Consider the following 18,017-nt stretch of genomic DNA (forward strand, 5'->3'; position numbering starts at 1 on the left):
TTGGTTTATTTAATTGAACAGAAACACAAGTTGGCTTATCAGTATTTGTCTGCTTGCTTCTCCCTCCCCCATTTGTGAAGGCAAAGGCACAGTCATGTGCTTATCCCTGTGTGTGGATAAAGGCAGCTCAAGTATTTATGTATCTTTGGTTCAGCTACCTGACCTTGTAGAATCATATGATTTAGAGCCTTAGAAATCATCTGATCAAACAGCTTCATTTGTTGGGTGAATAGAGATTAGGTGATTTATCCCCTCAGAGATAGAATCTAGACCTAGGGCTATGGTCTCTATATATCACAGTATGTCAGTCTTTTATATCATATTGCCTTATTACGATCCACTTTTTATCCAAAATAAGTGTTCATATGGTATGATAGTAACAGGTTTGCATAATTCATCCCAGCAAATTTAATCTTTATACTTGTTCCTACCTTCCCTATGACAACTATCAAGCGATTTACAAGTATAAAGGTAGGATCTTCATCTGAGACTGTGTGTCTAACAGTCAGTCCTTCAGTGGGTCCCAGCAGAATTCTGAGCTCAGAGACTCAGGATTCCAGGGATACCTTTGGTCATGTTTATGGTGTCCTTTAAATTCTCCAACACTGGTCTACCCACTGTGTTTGGGGTCTTAGGTTAGGGATGTTCCTTCCTTGCTCAGCTTATGTGATACCACTTGAAAAGTCTGGGGGAAAAGCGGGTTTGTTTCCTACCAATTACCTTGCATTTATTTTGTATATACATGTTATTTGTCTCCTGGGGACAGAAAGTTTTTGTTGCAGGCTGTGCCTACAACAGTGTTTGGCTCATAGTAGTTGATTGATTTGATGTTGCTTCCCTGACATCCTAATTCATCATTCATAATGCGCTGTCACCCATTTATTCTCTCCGGTGTACTTTTGGGTGAAGTTGTAGTTTGAAATTGTAGTTTGAGTTTTGAAGTCAAAGGCCCTGCTACTTACTAATCTGCATGACCTGACCTTGGTCAGTCATGGAGTTATGGGCATCCCCTTACTCAGAAAGCGTCTTCTGTACGACAACTTCTGACCATCAATTTCAATTCCTCGTGTGATTTGCAAGAATGGAAGCAACAGAGCACACAACTACTGTGATGTAAACGAAAAGACTAAAATGATGTTGAAATTCCAGGTGCCGATCTTCAATCCAGAGAAAAGAGGAGGAAACCATTTTTTTCCTCTTGGCAGGAGAGATATGTGGAGGATGATGTCTATATTATCAGATGGTTGGTTTCTTGGTTGGATTTTTCTCAACTTATTACAAGGAAAAATTCATTTTGGTGGAGGGCTTTACTCAGAAAAGATCATGTTTATAAAGAATCATAAAGGTTGATAATATGGGGGAGAACAAATACTTTACTGTTCATGGGTAGTGTTTTTTTAATGAGTTGGATTAGATTAAATAATCCAACCTAAGATCCTAGAGTGTGGGTAGGATAGTAAGTGAGTACGAAGTTTCCCATGTTTATCTGAAATTCAAAAACATTGTTTCTTTTTTTATTGATTAATTTATTTTTAGTTTTTAACAATCACTTCCATAAGCTTTTTGAGTTTTAAATTTTCTCCCCCTCCTTTCCCTCCTCCGTTGCTAAGATGGCATGCAATCTGATATAGGCTCTACATATACATTCCTATTAAACATTTTCATGTTAGTCGAACATTGTTTCTAGGGGCAGCTAGGTGGCGCAGTGGATAGAGTTCTGGCCTTGGAGTCAGAAGGACGTGAGTTCAAATCCAGTCTTAGACACATGACACTTACTGGCTGTGTGACCCTGGGCAAGTCACTTAACCCCGATTGCCTCACCAAAAAGCAAAAAACAATATTTCTTATGGCACAATAATATTCTATTTCATCAACATACTGCAGTTTTTTAGTTGTTCCCCGATTATTAAGTAGGGTAATTTGTTTAATTTTTTTGCTATCTCAAATAGTGCTGCTGTGTTTTGGCATATGTATAGAGGATCTTTTTGTCAATGACCTCCAAGGATATTCCCAGGGAAGATGCCTGTTTACAGCTTACCCTATTGGGGTCACTTACTTAGCCTCAATTGTTAAAGGATTTGAAGGAATGGGCTTCTGACCAGGGTTGAGTAGTTTTGGATTATGAAATGATGAGTGCAGGAAGGACTAAAGAAGGACTGGATAGCCAGAGAAGACCGGACCTCTGGAGCTGAAATACTCAGTAGTGCTTGTATTAGATGACAGAAGGATAAACTTCTCCTTTGCAAGCTGGCGTTTGTGAGGCCTGGGCTCAGTTGGGAAAGGAGTTCATCCTATCCCAAGCTTGGAATTAAGACCTTCTGGGGAGTGGGGGAAGGTGGCCTGGGACCTGTGATTGGGGAGGAGAGGGGCCCTTTCTCTCCTCTCCTGGCTGCCATTGGCTTAGAACTTCCCTTATTCACTTGAGGCTCAGAGGCAGAGTGACTTGTCTGAGGCAGGATGACAATTCATTGAGGTCTTTTTGACTACCACCACCACCCCTCCCCCAGCCTGAACCTCTCTTGGTGCAACAGTTCAGCTCCTGTGCAGGTGATTGACTGGCACAACATCTGTTTAAACATTATAATGGCAGTCTTCCGTGTAAATCCCAATTCTGTTAAACAAAAACACAGCATGTATTGCCTCTTGTGCAGGGTGCTATGCTAGGGACAAAGGATGCCAGGGTAGGCGGTAGAAAATGGTGAGTTGGTTTGTAAACAAGTCTGGTCCAAGGTGGAATATGATCATGGCAGATGAAGAACTGTAAACACTGAGGGAAAAGCAGGTATCCCTGAAGGGAGGAAATAGGAGGAGAAGGAAGTGATCTGCACAGTGCCTGGCTCTTGGTGTGATGGCGCCTGACCTAGACCTGGGCAGGCTCTCATCCCGGTCAGGGAGGATATCCCCCAGCCAAAGTCTCCACTTGCATCCCGTCTTCTGCAGGAAACTTTCTTTCGGTCATGATTCTGTGTGCCTTTCTTCTTTTTATACAGTCTGTGGCCTGTTCGTACACATATGTTCCCTTTGTGTTTCACCCCTATTAGACTTGTGAGCTCCTCAAGGGCAGGGGCTGTCTGTTCCTCCTTTTTATATCCCCAGCACTTAGCACATAGTAGATGCTGGATGTTTATTGACTTCCCTCTCTTCAGATAGGCACAGCTTTTTACTGTTTGTAGGAGGAGAGGACAGAGTAGCTGGGACTGTCCTTTGCGTCTTGGTCTCCCCATTCCCTAGCTCAGTTCCTGGCACGTAGAAGGCTCTCAATAAATATTTATTGACTGATAAGGGAGTTTTTTCTTTAGAAGAACGTACATTTATATCTTTTGTTTCTTACATTGGCAATAATAGGCACCTAATAACTTCTTGTTTGATGTTTGAGGTGGTGACTGAATTGTCAGTCTGGTGAGTGAGGTAAGACCAGGGTGGTTTTGATCCGTTTTCCTCTTAGTGGTCTGGAGTACCCTTTCCTAGGGTTGTCAGTAGATGGAAGTTCTGAGAATCCTCTGTCCTCCATATCCTCGGGCCACTCTCCACTGGGGACTGGCTTTTGGCCTTAGGTATTTCTTCCCTACTCGAGCTTCCTCTTCTCCAGGCAGCTTTTCTTCCCCCAAATCTACTCTTCATTAAATTTCTAGGATCAAATAGAAGCTCTTGTTTCAATTTTAAAGCCACAGTGGATAGAATGAGTGCTGGGCCTGGAGTCAGGAAGACCTGAGTTCAAATACTGCCTAGCTGTGTGATTCTGGGCAAGTCACTTAGCCTTGCTTGCCTCAATTTCCTCATCTGTAAAATGAGCTGGAGAAGGAAGTGCAAACCACTCCAGTACTTTTGCCAAGAAAACCCCAAAGAGGGTCACAGTCAGACAACTGAAATGGCTGAACAAATACTTATTTACTTATTATATGTGATTGAATATAAATAAGTTCCTTGGAAGTAGAGTATGTTGTCTAAGACTCTCCATCAGTACCTAGTTTAGTGCCTAACGCGTAGTAGTCAGCCCTTATTGTTTGTTCTTTGAAGCAGAAGAGGGCAGGCTAAGATATCTGGGAATATCTGGCAAGCCCCTTTTATCTATGACCAGGGGAAGTTGAAAGCGGGAGGGGTGTCCAATGAAACAAGATTGAAAAGGTAGGTTTGGGGTCATTGTGGGGTCATTCTCCAGGCAATAAGGAGTCAACTTGAAGCTTTTTGAGCAGAAGAGTGAGTTTGTCAGATTTATCTGATTTATTGTATTAGCGTATTGTAATGGTGACCATGAATAAGCAAGCAACTTATTTGAAGTGAGTTTGTAATAAGTGTAGAATATGCTTTGAAACTGTTTTTAAAATGTGTGTGCCTGCCAAAGGAAGCGAGCTGATAAAGAGGTAAAGGCACAGATAGATGGTGAGGGCCTCACTGGGACAGCTGGAGCCTGCAGGGATTGCGTTAAGCCTTAAACACCCTTGGGGCTGGCAGAGGTTTTGAGAACCCAAGATCACCCTCTGCTCTGCATGAAATGTCCAGGTAGAATTCAGTGGAGGATGCAGTAAATATATTGATAGTATACATTTTTTTTGTGAAGTTTTATTTGGTTTTGATTAAGTGCTACATTTAATACTTATTTTACCTTCTATAAATGGCTGACATTCCATATGACTCCCTGGGCTTTACAGAGAAAGCAGTGAGGTTAATGAGGAGACTGGGTATCTGGGGTGGGGAGGGGGGAGTGTGGTAAGGTTTGGAGAAAACTCAGAGAGAAGGGAACAAACAGGTAGATGAGAAAACTGAGGCCCAGAGAAGCACTGAGGGATAGACCATACCCAGCTAGCAAGTGATTCAATAGTTCTGCTCCCTCCTACCCCCACCCCAAGAGGATGGGCAGCCTGAGGAGCAGAGCAGGCACAGGGTTAGAACTGATGTCAGGGAAAGCTTTCCAATAGCTCCTGGGAAATGGGCTAGGTTCTCCAGCTGGGTCATTGCCTTTTGGTACCGGCCTGCATGCGAAGGTAGGCCACTCACTTTGGTATAGATGATGGCTTCTGAGCGTCTTCCCAACTTTGTGTTTCTGTATTATGATTTCTGGAGCCAGAGTGGGATCACTACTGCAAAATGTTCCTGCCCTGATGACAGCCCAGGTAGAAATCCCTGGGACTTGGAGCTAAGGTGTAGTAGGCCAGACCTTGCTGAACTTGGAGCATCTGTGAGTTATCCAGGAACTGGGAAAAGGGCAGTTTTATGCCTAAGTTGTTAAAGAGGAGAGCAAATCATGATCCTGGAAATTTCGCCCAGCCAGCGAAATTTTATATCTGAAAATATGCTAGAACAACAGCAAAAATAGCATTTTTAGAACAAATTACGTTCTTTTAGATGAGGACAGGTAGTATCTAAAGTCTGGTCTTAGAGGACCAGGAGCTATTTTACATATCTGCTTTCATTGTCTTTGATAAAACAGTAAATTTATTTACTATTTTAAAATTTAAAATGGTTTTACAAACCTTTTGTTTCTGCCTAGCTAATTAAATATCTTGATTAGATACAATGAGAATTATTGATAATTATTACAATAGTTGGGTTTATTGTAATGAACCTTTTAATATTTCCTTTTGCTACAATAATAGCAACTTTTGCTACAGTCACTTGTTTTAAATGACTTGGCATTAAGATCACAAGCTTTTGATGCTTATCACACTGTATGTTTAGCATACCTTTGACCAGTCTGTTTTTCCATGTCTGTCCTTGATCATGGGTTTGAATGCTATTGAACTCAGACAAGGACCCACTCAGAATCTTTTGGAGCATGACTATCTCCATGTCTTAGATCCATTGCTTAACTTTCTGTGGCAGGTAATGAGATGAAAGGTCACAGGGCAGTATTTTATCTCCTTATGGAGATTTCGGTCATTCTGGAACACTTCTGTTTCTGAGTGCATCATTCTTTGTCATTCATAGTTTCCTTAGTGGTGGATTTTTTTTTCAAACCCCCAAAACATTTTTGTGGTATTTGTTTTACAGTTTGATAAGGATGCCAAGACCTTCCAGGCTTTTTATCTGGAATGCCGTTTTTAACAGTGAACTTCATCAGGAAAAAGACCTTTTTCCTGTATTGAATATTGTGTTGCATTCTTTTTTCTTAAAAAGGGTTAGAAGGGGGAAAAGTTGTGGGCTGGAAAATGCTTCTTGAAATTCTTAGCTCCTCCAAGAGAAATACCAGTAAATGCACAGCCACTTCTTTGACAAACTGAAAACCTGTCTACATTATTTCTTATCCCAAGTAATCCTCACACCCCATGTGTCCACAGGAGACAAAGAACCAGTTGGTTTTCTGCCAGGATCGGTTCTTTTTTCCTTCCTGTGCAGTCCCATTGGCCTACCCACCAGCGGTCTGCCCCAAAATGCTCTTTCCTCATCTCCAAGCTTCCCTGGCTCTCTCACCTCAAATACCACCTGTCAAAGGTTCCCCTTTTTCTACCTCCAGTTATACTAGGCCATCACAGACACCATCAATACTGTATCTGTTGTGCAGTAGTTATCAGGTTCAAATTCAGGATCCAGAAAAGTGAAAAGACAAACGGTTTTCCTTTCTTTCTTTTTAGGTTTCAAGTGCCCGGTGTGCTCCAAGTTTGTACCTTCAGATGAAATGGACTTACATCTCGTGATGTGTTTAACAAAGCCAAGGATAACCTATAATGGTGAGTCACCAGTATTGGTCTCTTTATCACTTTAATGAAACTTCAGTATCCAAAAATTTTCCTTAAGGCAGGGATAGAGAATCTTAGTGGGTTTTTTTGTTTGTTTCTTTGTTTGTTTTGGTTTTTGCTTTTGTTTTTTTTTTAATTTTTTTTTAAACAAGTCCATTAAGCTCCATTGAGGGAAAAAGCAGCTTATGTCTAAGTATGAAACAGGGTTGGCAGTGTCGATCCCCTTTTGTGCCCCCAAACTTATTGCAGTGGCTCGAGAATACCCAAAAAAGTTAGAGTAGGGGGCAGGCACGCCCAAGGAGAGCTGAAACCCCAAAAGACTGGCCAGCTACAGAGCAGCCCCAGGGGTTGGAGGTGGGGAAGGGGGAGGGGGAGGAGTCCAAACCACTATACTTTAACTACCCTGCCCACTGGGGCTGTGTTCTTTAGAATCATTTCATAGAGGTTTTGTTATTGGCTTCTCCTACTGCTAAAGGAGATGGAGACATGTCTGATGCCCCAGCTAGCCAAACTCCTTGAAAGAAGCGCAACCCAGAAGACTAGGGCTCAGTTAAGGATGAGGGAACGTTCTATTTTTATTGTGGGTGGAGATGGTAGTATTTCTCACACTCACAGAAGATTCTATTTGTAGATCAATTAGCCACCTCCCCAAAAGGATGACTGGACTCCCTAGGGATGAGAGGACGTGCTAGGAACCTTGACCTTGGCTTAATAGAAGGTTGTGCTGATTTTCAGTTATATTGTCTTTATGTGAATACTGTCATGAAAAAAGCTAGCTTGTGAAATAGCAGTACTTTCAAAATAAAAAAAAATTATTTGTTGAATGTCTGGTATTGACTCAGAGCTAGGGGCAGGGTATGCAAAATAAGTCAGCTTTTTAATAAACTTTGGCTTAGGGTTTCTGAAATGTAAATATCACAACTGCAAAAAGTAGAACAGTAGGTGAGAACCCCATCTCTCCCCACATTACTAAACTGAGATTCATTGGAAAAATCTTTCTGTTTTTTCATGTAATGAGATCTGCCACTGAGGAAATATGAAGCTTAGATGGAAAAGATCACTCCCTGAAGTTACAGTGAAAATAAATCTTTATAGAACCTTTGAGATGGGTGATGGGGGAGATGCTCTCACAAGTTGGGAGCGTAGAAAGAGTTTTAGGCCAAGGACACTTTTTTTTTAATTGATGCCAAATGGGAGATTGAAGTAAAAAAGTGAATTAGAAGGGGGTGGATTAGCCAATTCCAGCACCAGGCCTACCACTCTGTTCACTTCCCCGCCCAGCCTGGGTTGCGTGCGGTTGCACCTTAAAGGAGAAGGGATTCTTTGAGTGACAGATGAGGAAGGAGGCTTGAGGTGGCCAATGCAGTGGCCTAGAAAACTGTCCCTATTAGAGAGTGCGGGGAAAGAAATGACGTCGAGAAGGCTGGAAGGGTGAGTTGTGTTTGATCCTGAAGGCCGCAGAACAAGCCCGGCGGAGAGGGTCACCCTCTTTCTTGGTGGGCGCCCCAATATTTCTCAGATTTAATAGAGGAGTTTGGGGTGACGTTGCCAACAGACGAGAATTCTGTTGGGCTGCTTTGCTCAGTAGAATTGAGTAGCCAGTGGATATTCACAAGAACAATGTTTCTAAATATTTTATGTTGTCAATAGAAAAATAATCAGTGGACAGTGTTGCCTCTGCCTTAGGGTCTGACACTTCCCACCATTCTTCCACATTGGCCACAGGAAGGAAGAGTCTGGTTTGAAGGAGCGAACGCCAAACAAAGGAGGAGGTTTTATTGGAAAGTTGATTCTGAATGTGGCTGCTATTTTTGGTTGCCCATGTGGTGTCAATGCAGTGCATCTATATGGAGTTAAGAAACCTGTATCTAAGCTTATGTTGAATGTAAATCTCACATACCAATGTGTGCTCTTTTAACATTTTAAAACTTCAGGGTTTTTTTGGTGGTGTTGTATATATGCTTTCTCTGATTATCATGGAAAAGAGCAATGGTTTGATAGAAATGATTAGGAAGTAGAGCTTCCACTGAATTTGTCGGAATGAGGAGAAGCAGAGCAGAGGATTTTAGAAAGGACCATGAATGGAAGAAATTGGTGAAATGATTTGTCTGACAGATTTGTGCTGTGCATACAATAACTGTCATTTATATCTACGCCCCAATTTCTCTTTCCATCAATTCTCCAGTCACCCTGGAATAGTGATTCATCCCTTGCCCTCCCATATCTTAGCCTATTATTTCTTCCATTGTCTTTTTTTTTTGGCTAGGCAGTGGGGTTAAGTGACTTGCCCAGAGTCACACAGCTCGTAAGTGTCAAGTGTCTGAGGCTGGATTTGAACTCAGGTCCTCCTGACCCCAGGGCCAGTGATCTATCCACTACACCACCTGGCTGCTCCTCTTCCATTGTCTTTTGCACCTGTCTTTGTTTCCATTCTTAATGCCATCACACTAGTTTGCCTCTCTGGATGATTGTTTCTTTGTAAGTCTCTCCTTAAATGGTCTCTCTGTGTTCTTCTTCCCCTGCCCAGCCCTGGGGAGCCTCCAGCTTTTCCCACTCCCACCCTTCTCAGTGGACACCACAGGTCACCCCCACCGTAAAACCTCTCGGGTCTCCTGTCTACATTAGCAGGTCTGCTGGGTGCCGAGGATGTCAAAGGAGAAGGGATGGTCCTGGAAGCTTACTTGGGTTCAGAGGAGACAACATGCGCACCTAGAAGTTTATATGAAATGTATTGAGTTGTGGAGGGGGGAGATGAGGACAGCCTTCATGTATGTAGAAAGAGGTGTTTGAGCAGAGCTGTGAAGGGAGCTAGGGCTTCTCAGAGACATGAAGATGAGTGAGGGAAGGCCTCAGAGCCTGGAAATGAAGGCTGTGGAGGAGGCCATTTTGGCTAGTCATAGCGTGTGTGAGAGAAGTGAATCATAGTCTAGGAAGGGCTTTACATGCCAAACAGGGTGTGTTTCATCCTTGTGCAAATTGGTTGTCACTGAAGATTCTGGTGAGTGAGTTCAGGTTCTCTGAGCCATCAGGTCGCCTCAGGCTGCGTTAGTAAGGGGCCAGAGAAGAGAACAAAAAACTCATGGCTCTTGGTCATCTGAGCATCACTCAATATAAAGACTTGGATGATTAATTTAAATTTTATGCAATGGGCAAATTATGGCAAGAAATGTTTTGTTGCACATTCCTTGTCGTAGATTTTGGAAAGATCAGGAGACAGAATTTTATTTCCTGATTTAACTTATTTTTTTTTTGGCTAGGCAATGGGATTAAGTGACTTGCCCAGGGTCTCACAGCTAATAAGTGTCAAGTGTCCTGAGGCCAAATTTGAACTCAGCTCTTCCTGACTCCAGGGCTGGTGCTCTATCCATTGCCCCATGATTTAACTTCTTTTAAAGGCATCCTGACTACATGTACTGGCCATTTCTCACCACAGTGGGGTTCTCATCTTGGGACCATGAATTTGTTTCGACTTTATACTGGCTGTATTTCAGCATGACTGGACATGATTCTGAGAAGAGAGGGGTTCATTAAAAAGCTCCTGAGGCAACAGACCACAGTATCTGGTCCTCTCCCATCTTGGGTTTTTTACATTAGTCTGACTTTTATGCCCTCTCTGCCTTTTGCCAGAGCCTTGCAAAGACCAAATGCAGACCCCAGGGGCATGCCACTGGAGACTTCATTCCAGTGTCACCTTGAGCCATTGACCACTGCTTTTCTACTCTTTGGAGCCAGCAAGAAATGCCTTACTGAATGCTTTGCTGCGGGCTAGGCAAACTTAAGTTAGTAACCCGTAAAAAGAGGAAATGAAGCTAGTCAGCCATGACCTCTGAGTGGTCACCACTTCCTTTTCTAGGTATTCACTAAGCATTTTAATTTTCTAGAATTGTCCCAGAAAAATGGCCCCTCTGGGTTACATTTTTGTTGAGATGTTTGCAGATCTCCAGTACTGCAAGGTGCCTCTTCCCTTTCTCTCCACTAGTTCTTTCCATATCTAGTAGAGAGAGAAGCACATTATTGTCATCAGTTTCATAGCGGGGAAAATACTGGATATGATAGGTTCACTATGTAAGAATCTTTATAAGAGAGGCAGCTCGGTGGCACAGTGGATAGAGCACCGACCCTGCATTCAGGAGGACTGAGTTCAAATGTGGCCTCAGACACATAACACTTACTAGCTGTGTGACCCTGGGCAAATCACTTAACCCCATTGCCTAACCAAAAACAAAAATCTTCACAAGTTTTGAATTTTCACAGTCATAGATTTGGAGCTAAAAAGGGACCTTAGAGCTCATCAGTTCTACCACCACTACCCCCTCAGTTCACAGATTGTAGACCAGGGAGGCTAAGTAACTTGACCCAGTATCTTTAAGACTCAGCATGTGCAAAACAGTCTTTCCCCCCAAACCCATCCCTCCTCCAGATTGCTCTTACTTTTTTGTTTGTTTGTTTTTTGGTTAGGCAATGGGGGTTAAGTGACTTGCCCAGGGTCACACAGCTGGTAAGCGTTATGTGTCTGAGGCCAGATTTGAACTCAGGTCCTCCTGACTCCAGGGCTGGTGCTGTGTCCACTGCACCACCTAGCTGCCCCCAAATTGCTCTATTTTGAGACCTCTCTATGCTTCCATTCATCTAGCTTCTCACCTTTAGAATAATCCTTGGATCTTACCTTGCCCTCACCCCCTATATCTAATCAGCTGCCAGCCTGGTAGAGTGGAAGCTCCTTGAGGGAGGGCAGGGATTGTGAGAACCACTGCATCTCCTGTGTCTGTCTGTCTTCTACTCACCTGGTCCTCTCACCTCTCATCAGGACTATTAAAATATTAATGTTAAAATAGCCTGATCTAATGCCGCCTCCACAAATTAATATTCCTAAAGCCTGGGCCAGACTGTGTCATTCCCTTGTTGAAGAACTTTCATTGGTTCCTTCCTGGAAGGCTGAAATACAGACTTTGGGTCCATCTCTAGCCAATCCTTCCAAACCACTGTGTTTGGATGTCTCTCCTCCCCTCTGCCCTGAAGGCCCAGTTTAACTACCAGCTCTTAAATGATTTCCTGAGCCTCTCCCTTCCGTGTAATGACTTGCATATGTATTCACTCCCTACCCCACCCCTTGCCCAGTTGACCCTTTTACCAAGAGGTTGGCGGAATCTCTACATACGTGTTCTTGGTACTTATAAATGCTTGATCGAGTTGAATTCAAATAAAGGCACTGTAAAATAACTCTCTAATAGTGGTTTGAGTTTTGCAAAGTTCCTCATAGACCTTCACTTGTTTATGCCTCGTAACCCTTATGAGGTTAGATACTACAACTTTTGTACCCAGTTTGCAAAGGAAGTGAGTTTCCCTCTGTCATTTCTAGTTTGGCATCTGAGATGGGATTAGAACCAAGTCTTCCAACACACTATGCACCGTGCCACCCCTGTTTGTGGATCCTAGATCACAGCCTATTTAGTGATTCATTTTAGCCCTGAGCAGCCCTCCATAGAGCTGCCTGCAATCAGGAAGGCCTAGGTTCAGCCCAGCCTCACACACGTGACTAGCTGTCACTTAGCCTGCTGTCTGCCTTTTCCCCAAAAGCCCATCTTCAAAGCAGGTGGTAAATGTGGTGGTGGGCTTGAGCAAACAGAACTCTTGAAGAGTTCTTCGATTTTCTAAAACACAGAAAAGTTACTTAGCCTCTGTCTGTTTCACTTTCCTTAATTGTCAGAGGAGGGTAATAGGACCCACTTCCCTGCCTTGTTGGAAGGATCAGATGACAGTTGTAAAGTGTTTGGCCCACTCATAGGTGCTCAATAAATGCCTGGTTCTAGGGGCTCCTAACCTTGCGTGTCATAACCCTTTGGCAGTCTGAAGTCATAGACCCTTTCAAATGCATAACTAAAACATGTAGGATTACAATTGAAATAAATATCTGAAATTTAAAAAAGCCAAGTCCACAGACCCTGGGTGAAGAACACTTGTTCCTGACCAGGCCCAAAAAGACAAGAAAGTGACAGGTTGGTTTGTACTTGAATGTCCTGGCTCTTTTCTTATGGTCCCCTCAAATGGTTTCATGAAATAGCTTGAGAAAACCTGCCTTGGGGAATACCAGCACCCTCATGTAGAAGAATTTGGGAGTTACTTTTCTGCAAGCCTGACTTATCTGTAAAGGATGGATAAAAAAAGCAAGCCAGGGGAAATTATGGAAATGAACATTGAAGCACCTACTGTGTGCTCCAAGTACTTGACAGTCTAATGAGAAAGATAACATGTAAACGACTGTGTGCAGACAGATTCATTAAAATGCTCCTGGGACGTCTGTCTTAGTTTGCAGAGGGAGTAGTTTGAGTCCGAGCATTTTGAAGGAATTGTTGTTTGGAGATGAGCAGCACGGGGTTCCACATAGACAAAAGTATGTGTTGTTATAATGGTTATTCTGCTAGTTTCTTCTTCTTACAGTGCATATGAAGGGCACCTTGGTGTTTGAATGGAATGGCTTGTGCTCTTCTGTGGATCCCAGAAATGGAGGGTTATCTGGATAAGGAATCTGGAAAAGTTCATATAGGAGTCCATTGCCTAAAAAATACCTAGTGTTTACACCTCTCTTGAGCCCCCAATTTTCATTCTTTATGTAATTGCTTCTTACTAATGATGTAAACTTATTTTAATTCTTGGTCTTTCTAGGGAATGTTTCACATTTCAGCTGCTTTTGTTTTCTACTGCTATCATTGAGGGTTCAAGATCAAAAAATAAATCTTCAGGTAAAATGCCTGATGTTAATCCAGATCCCAGTGCTTGTCTTCGGTATACTTCAGAAGAGCTCATTGATGCCTTGGGGTGTTTGAGCTTCAATTTCATGATGGTTATGAAATTACACATGGGCTTTTCTTGGCTGCCTCTTAACAGCTCTGATATTTTTAATTTTCATTTAAGACTTTTGGCTGTTGGCTTTTTTCCACGTTGCCTTGATCTGCAGTAACTATATAGGCATTTGCTTGGACGTACTAAACATTTTTTAATTTTGCATATCTGGCTGTTTTGAATTAAGTATTTTGGTTTTAAAGTAATTAACGGTCTATGTGAAAGGCATTATATGTGAGAACAAAATTAAAGTAGGTCATGTTTATGAATTTTTATTCATGAACATGGGTTCTGTACATAGAATAGAGTTTTAAAAAGTAGAACCATCTTTATCACTTGAATCCTTTCCTTTTTCCAGAAGACAAACTAGAAACAAAATTGTTCTTTTGGTCTTGATCGATTGTTACATGCAGGGATGCTAGTCTTGAGTATTCAAACTCAGAAGTCATTATTACTGAATGTTTCCATTGTATTAAGGTGACATTCAAGTTTTGAAGTCAACAGTCTTTAATTCAAAGGAGTAAGACATAGGACCATCACTCATTCCTACCCTACTTGTGTTCAGATGGCGGCGTCTGTCCTGGTGCCAGTGCTGTCCTTGCTCTGTCCCGTAAGGATTCAGTCCTCTCCTTTCTCTGGAGGCCTCTGACTTACAGACACTGGGCAGTGTGTGATAGTGGAGAGAGCCTTGAGTGTGGGTATAAATCCTGGCTGTGAGCTGGCTAGCTGGTCTGGATTTCATTCCTGACCACCACTAGCTTTGTGATCTTGGGCCCTTGTTGAAAACTTTTCTTAATACATCTCAGCCATCTTAAAATCAATTATCTCTTGAAAGTCAAACACAGAAGTACAAAGTGTTGAGTTGAAATAAATCACATCTGTTACACTAAGTTTTTTTGAAACTTAATACATAAATATTATATTGTAACATATACATCCAGAACCAAATACTTTTTTACTTTTCATCTGTATAGTGTTTCTAAAGAAATTTGAGGAATAAGTTTGAAAGAATTCTATAACTTTTACCTTCCTGTTCAGTTTTTAGATTTTCGCTTCAACTTATGTAGAGAGGTGAGTGGGATAAAATAAAAAACATAATCTGGGTAGATCCTTTTGTTGATTTTGACTTAAGATGGAGACAGCAGTGACAGGAGGCGGGACCGCCAAGGCGTCTATCCCATTGGCTAGAAGCTCTTTGGACATTATTGTTATTTAGTTCTTCTGAAGTGCTTCAGATATGATTCAAATATAAAAATGTCTTAAAAATATTTGAGATACTTTGAGAGAATTTAGTAAGAGATTCTTGCTTTTTAAAATTAAGAACAGGAAACAAATTACTTGATTTCCACAAAAACAACTCATTTAAGAATGTCCCCAAGACCTAGAGAGACATTGAGGTCATAGAAAGGAGGATCCAGTTGAATTCCATTTGCTCACAACAGGCATCATTTAACAGAAGCTGTATTTGGCCAGTGGAAGGAGCTGTCCAAAAATGGAGTACTGGAGGGCAGGTGTTTTCCAGTCTGGGGTCTTGAGCAGAAGCTGAAGGATCACTGTCAGGCATGTGGTAGGAGGGAGGCATGCTTCAGGACCGTCACATTATTTCATCTCTTCAGGCTTCAGTTTCTTCAATCCATAAAATGAAATGAGGTGATTAAATTAGCTGATGTCTAAGGTCCCTTTCTAACTCTGATGGTCATTGAGTCTGAGATGACCTTTGAGGTACAATCCGATTCTGAATTTCTGTGATAAGTAGAATATCTACTTATTGTATTGGAAAGCTGTCCAAAGTAAGGGAAAGCCTGTTTGCTTAGTGTGTCCAGGCAGTCACATTAGATGGACCTCTGGGAAAACGGAGAAATGGACAGTGATCTCGTAAGACAAGAAGACACGAATGCTTTGGGAATCTGCACTCATAGACGGAGTACAGACAATCGATTAAGAGCCTTTTGTGTACTAAGGACTGAGTTAGGGATTAGAAGTATAAAGAAGTCCCTGCCTTCGAGAAGCTTGTTTTCCATTGAGAGAAACAGCAAATACTAGGGTTAATGGGTGCTAGGGTTGGAGAGAGTCTAAGGTGTGGGGGCACCAAGAAAGGCCTCATGTTACTTAAAGCCAGGGGATACACTGGAGACAAGTCCCAGGCATCAGAGACAGGCTGTGCAGAAGGCACCAAGGGCTGAATGAAGAGTGTGCGGGTCTGACTGAGACATAGAGTTGATCAAGGGAAGCCGCAGTGTGCCCAGAAAGAGGGGGCCTGGAGCCAGACAGAGGAGTTATTTCAGAGGCAGACCTATGCTGGAAAAGTCAGGGGTGGTATTCCAAGGCGGCTGTCCCAGCGGTACAGGTGATAGGTGATCTGAAAGCGGCCATAGAAGTGAAAGAGGGGGCCAGGTGTAGGCTGTAGAATTGCCAGTTGAATGTGATACATAAGGTGGGAGGAAATGAAGATTGAAGGATGACTCATGTTATAAACCTGGGAGACCCAAAGGATGGTGGTAACCTGGAAAGGGCCTCTGGGGCATGTGGTTCACAATGTTTAGCCAGCAGTCAGTGATGCTGGACTGGTCCTCAGGAGAATGGCAAGGGCTTGTCTAGATAAACCTGGGAATCATTTGGGTGGAGAGATAATTGAGCCCAGATGAGTTAAGAAGATCACTGGAAGTTCATTGCCTCTTGCTTTCCCTGCTAAGACAGCACTCAGCTTTCCTGTATGCTGGTGGCCAGTGGTACAGGCAGTCTCTGGCAGGGTCACATCTCTCAGCTCCTTTCTTTCCTTAGACTGCTTCAGGAAGGGAGCAAGCATTCTTCTAGTCAAAGAAAAGACCAAGGCTGGTAAGGATTTTTTAGAAGTACTAGCGACACAGCTATATCAAGGGAAAGGAAAGCTAGTTTTTGAAATTAGATAGTAAAAGCCGGCTCCACTGATTTGAAAGTGTCTACAAGTTCCTCTCAGAATTGCAATAAGAGTTTTCTATCTGCCTCTCATCCATGACTAAGTAGGGGCACTCAAGATAAATGTCAAAAAAAATTTTCTATTTGTGTTTTTCTGTTTCATTGTGAAAGTAACTATTGTTTCTTTTGTTTTTATTGCCAATGTACAGCTTGTCAGTTAAATAGTGGATTAAAATTTAGGTGGCTGTCATGACATCACTGGGTGATAGAGGCCTTGCAGTCATCTCTGACACATGCCGGTTGTGTGACCTTGGGTACCCTGGGCAAGTCCCTCAACATGTCAGTCTGAGACTTAAGTTCAAGAGAAGGTGTCAGCCTGAATTAGTCATGTGTATTTCCTTATTTGGAAGTTCTTCTATCAATATAATCAGAGATCCTGGCCCCCCTTTTGTTTATATCATTGTGTGGCCAACAGCGTGACTAACCAGTGGCATAGTTTGTTAGGTTGAGGCTTAGTTGTTGAAGTGATTCATGAAATGTTAACAATGTCAGTAAAGATGATGCCCCACCTGAGGCCTAGGGGACATTGTGGGCTATGAAAAGATATGCCCACAGCGGCCATCTTAGGACTTTGATAGTATCACCCTCCTGCAGTGTACCCTGCCTTGTAAAATGTTTCCTGAATTCCTTTTTTTCTTTCTTCCTCTAGAGGACGTGCTAAGTAAAGATGCTGGAGAGTGTGCCATATGCCTGGAAGAGCTGCAGCAAGGAGACACGATCGCGCGGCTGCCCTGCCTATGCATCTATCATAAAGGGTATGGGCCTTGTCACTAGGGCTCCAGTTGGCGCTGGCCTCCCAGCCTCCAAAACTGTAGTGCAGCCGAGACACTCAGCACAGTGTTGGAACTTTCCAAGACAATTATTTCTTGTTAACATTTTAGAGCATCATCATTTACCACACAGACATGATGTGTGTTTTATCTTAAAATGGCTGTCAGGGTTTTACCTGGTGTTTCTAGCACAGGAGTTCTTCCCCTCGACGCCCAGTTCGTCTGTCCCTCCTCCTGCCGTCCCTCCAGCTGTGCACGCAGGGATTCCACTGGCTTCACCACCTTGCAGTTCTTCCTTCACTGTAGTTCTCCTTTCCGCTTTGTACTTCGCACTCCCATTGCCATCATCCTAATCCCAGCTGTCATCTCATGCCAGGATCCCCTCCAGAGGACTCTTCTCTCCCTTACCCCTGGGATGGAGCCGGCCGGGTGGATCTCCCTAAGTAAAGATGTTGTGTGTAACACTGCCTCGCTAGCACTTGAATGCCTTTTCCCCAGCAGAATTCGATTTCAGCCCTGTCACAGGCCACCTCCCTGCTGTCATCTGTAGCCTCTGCTTTCTGGACTTGGCTCAAATGCACCCTGACTTCAGGAAACTCCGTTGATTATTCCCATCAACATTAATTTTGCCCTTCTCTGAACCTCTACCCATCATTGTCTAGGCCGGAGGCGGGGAACCTGTGACCTTTAGGGCCTCAAGTGCAGCCTTCTGACTGAGTCCCAAGTTTTACAGAACAAATGTTCTTATTAAGGCCATCTGTTCTGTGAAGTTTGAATT

The 18,017-nt window shown here is 42.9% G+C and overlaps 1 protein-coding gene across 2 annotated transcripts in view; it reads left to right on the plus strand.

Moving 5' to 3' along the window:
- The window catches only part of ZNRF2 (zinc and ring finger 2), a 46,505-nt gene that overhangs the window by 19,581 nt on the left and 8,907 nt on the right, over window positions 1-18,017 (plus strand). For both annotated transcript variants that reach the window (XR_002325850.2, XM_020993217.2), the window contains exons 2-3: window positions 6,570-6,665; window positions 17,119-17,224. Coding sequence is in view for 1 of the 2 variants with exons in the window: in XM_020993217.2 (XP_020848876.1) it covers window positions 6,570-6,665; window positions 17,119-17,224 (202 nt within the window). In the remaining variant the exon portion in view is untranslated. The remainder of the gene's footprint in view (window positions 1-6,569; window positions 6,666-17,118; window positions 17,225-18,017) is intronic.

The sequence above is a fragment of the Phascolarctos cinereus genome, unplaced genomic scaffold (assembly GCF_003287225.1).
Source record: "Phascolarctos cinereus isolate Bilbo 61053 unplaced genomic scaffold, phaCin_HiC Scaffold_1;HRSCAF=81, whole genome shotgun sequence".
Taxonomy (NCBI): Eukaryota; Metazoa; Chordata; class Mammalia; order Diprotodontia; family Phascolarctidae; genus Phascolarctos; species Phascolarctos cinereus.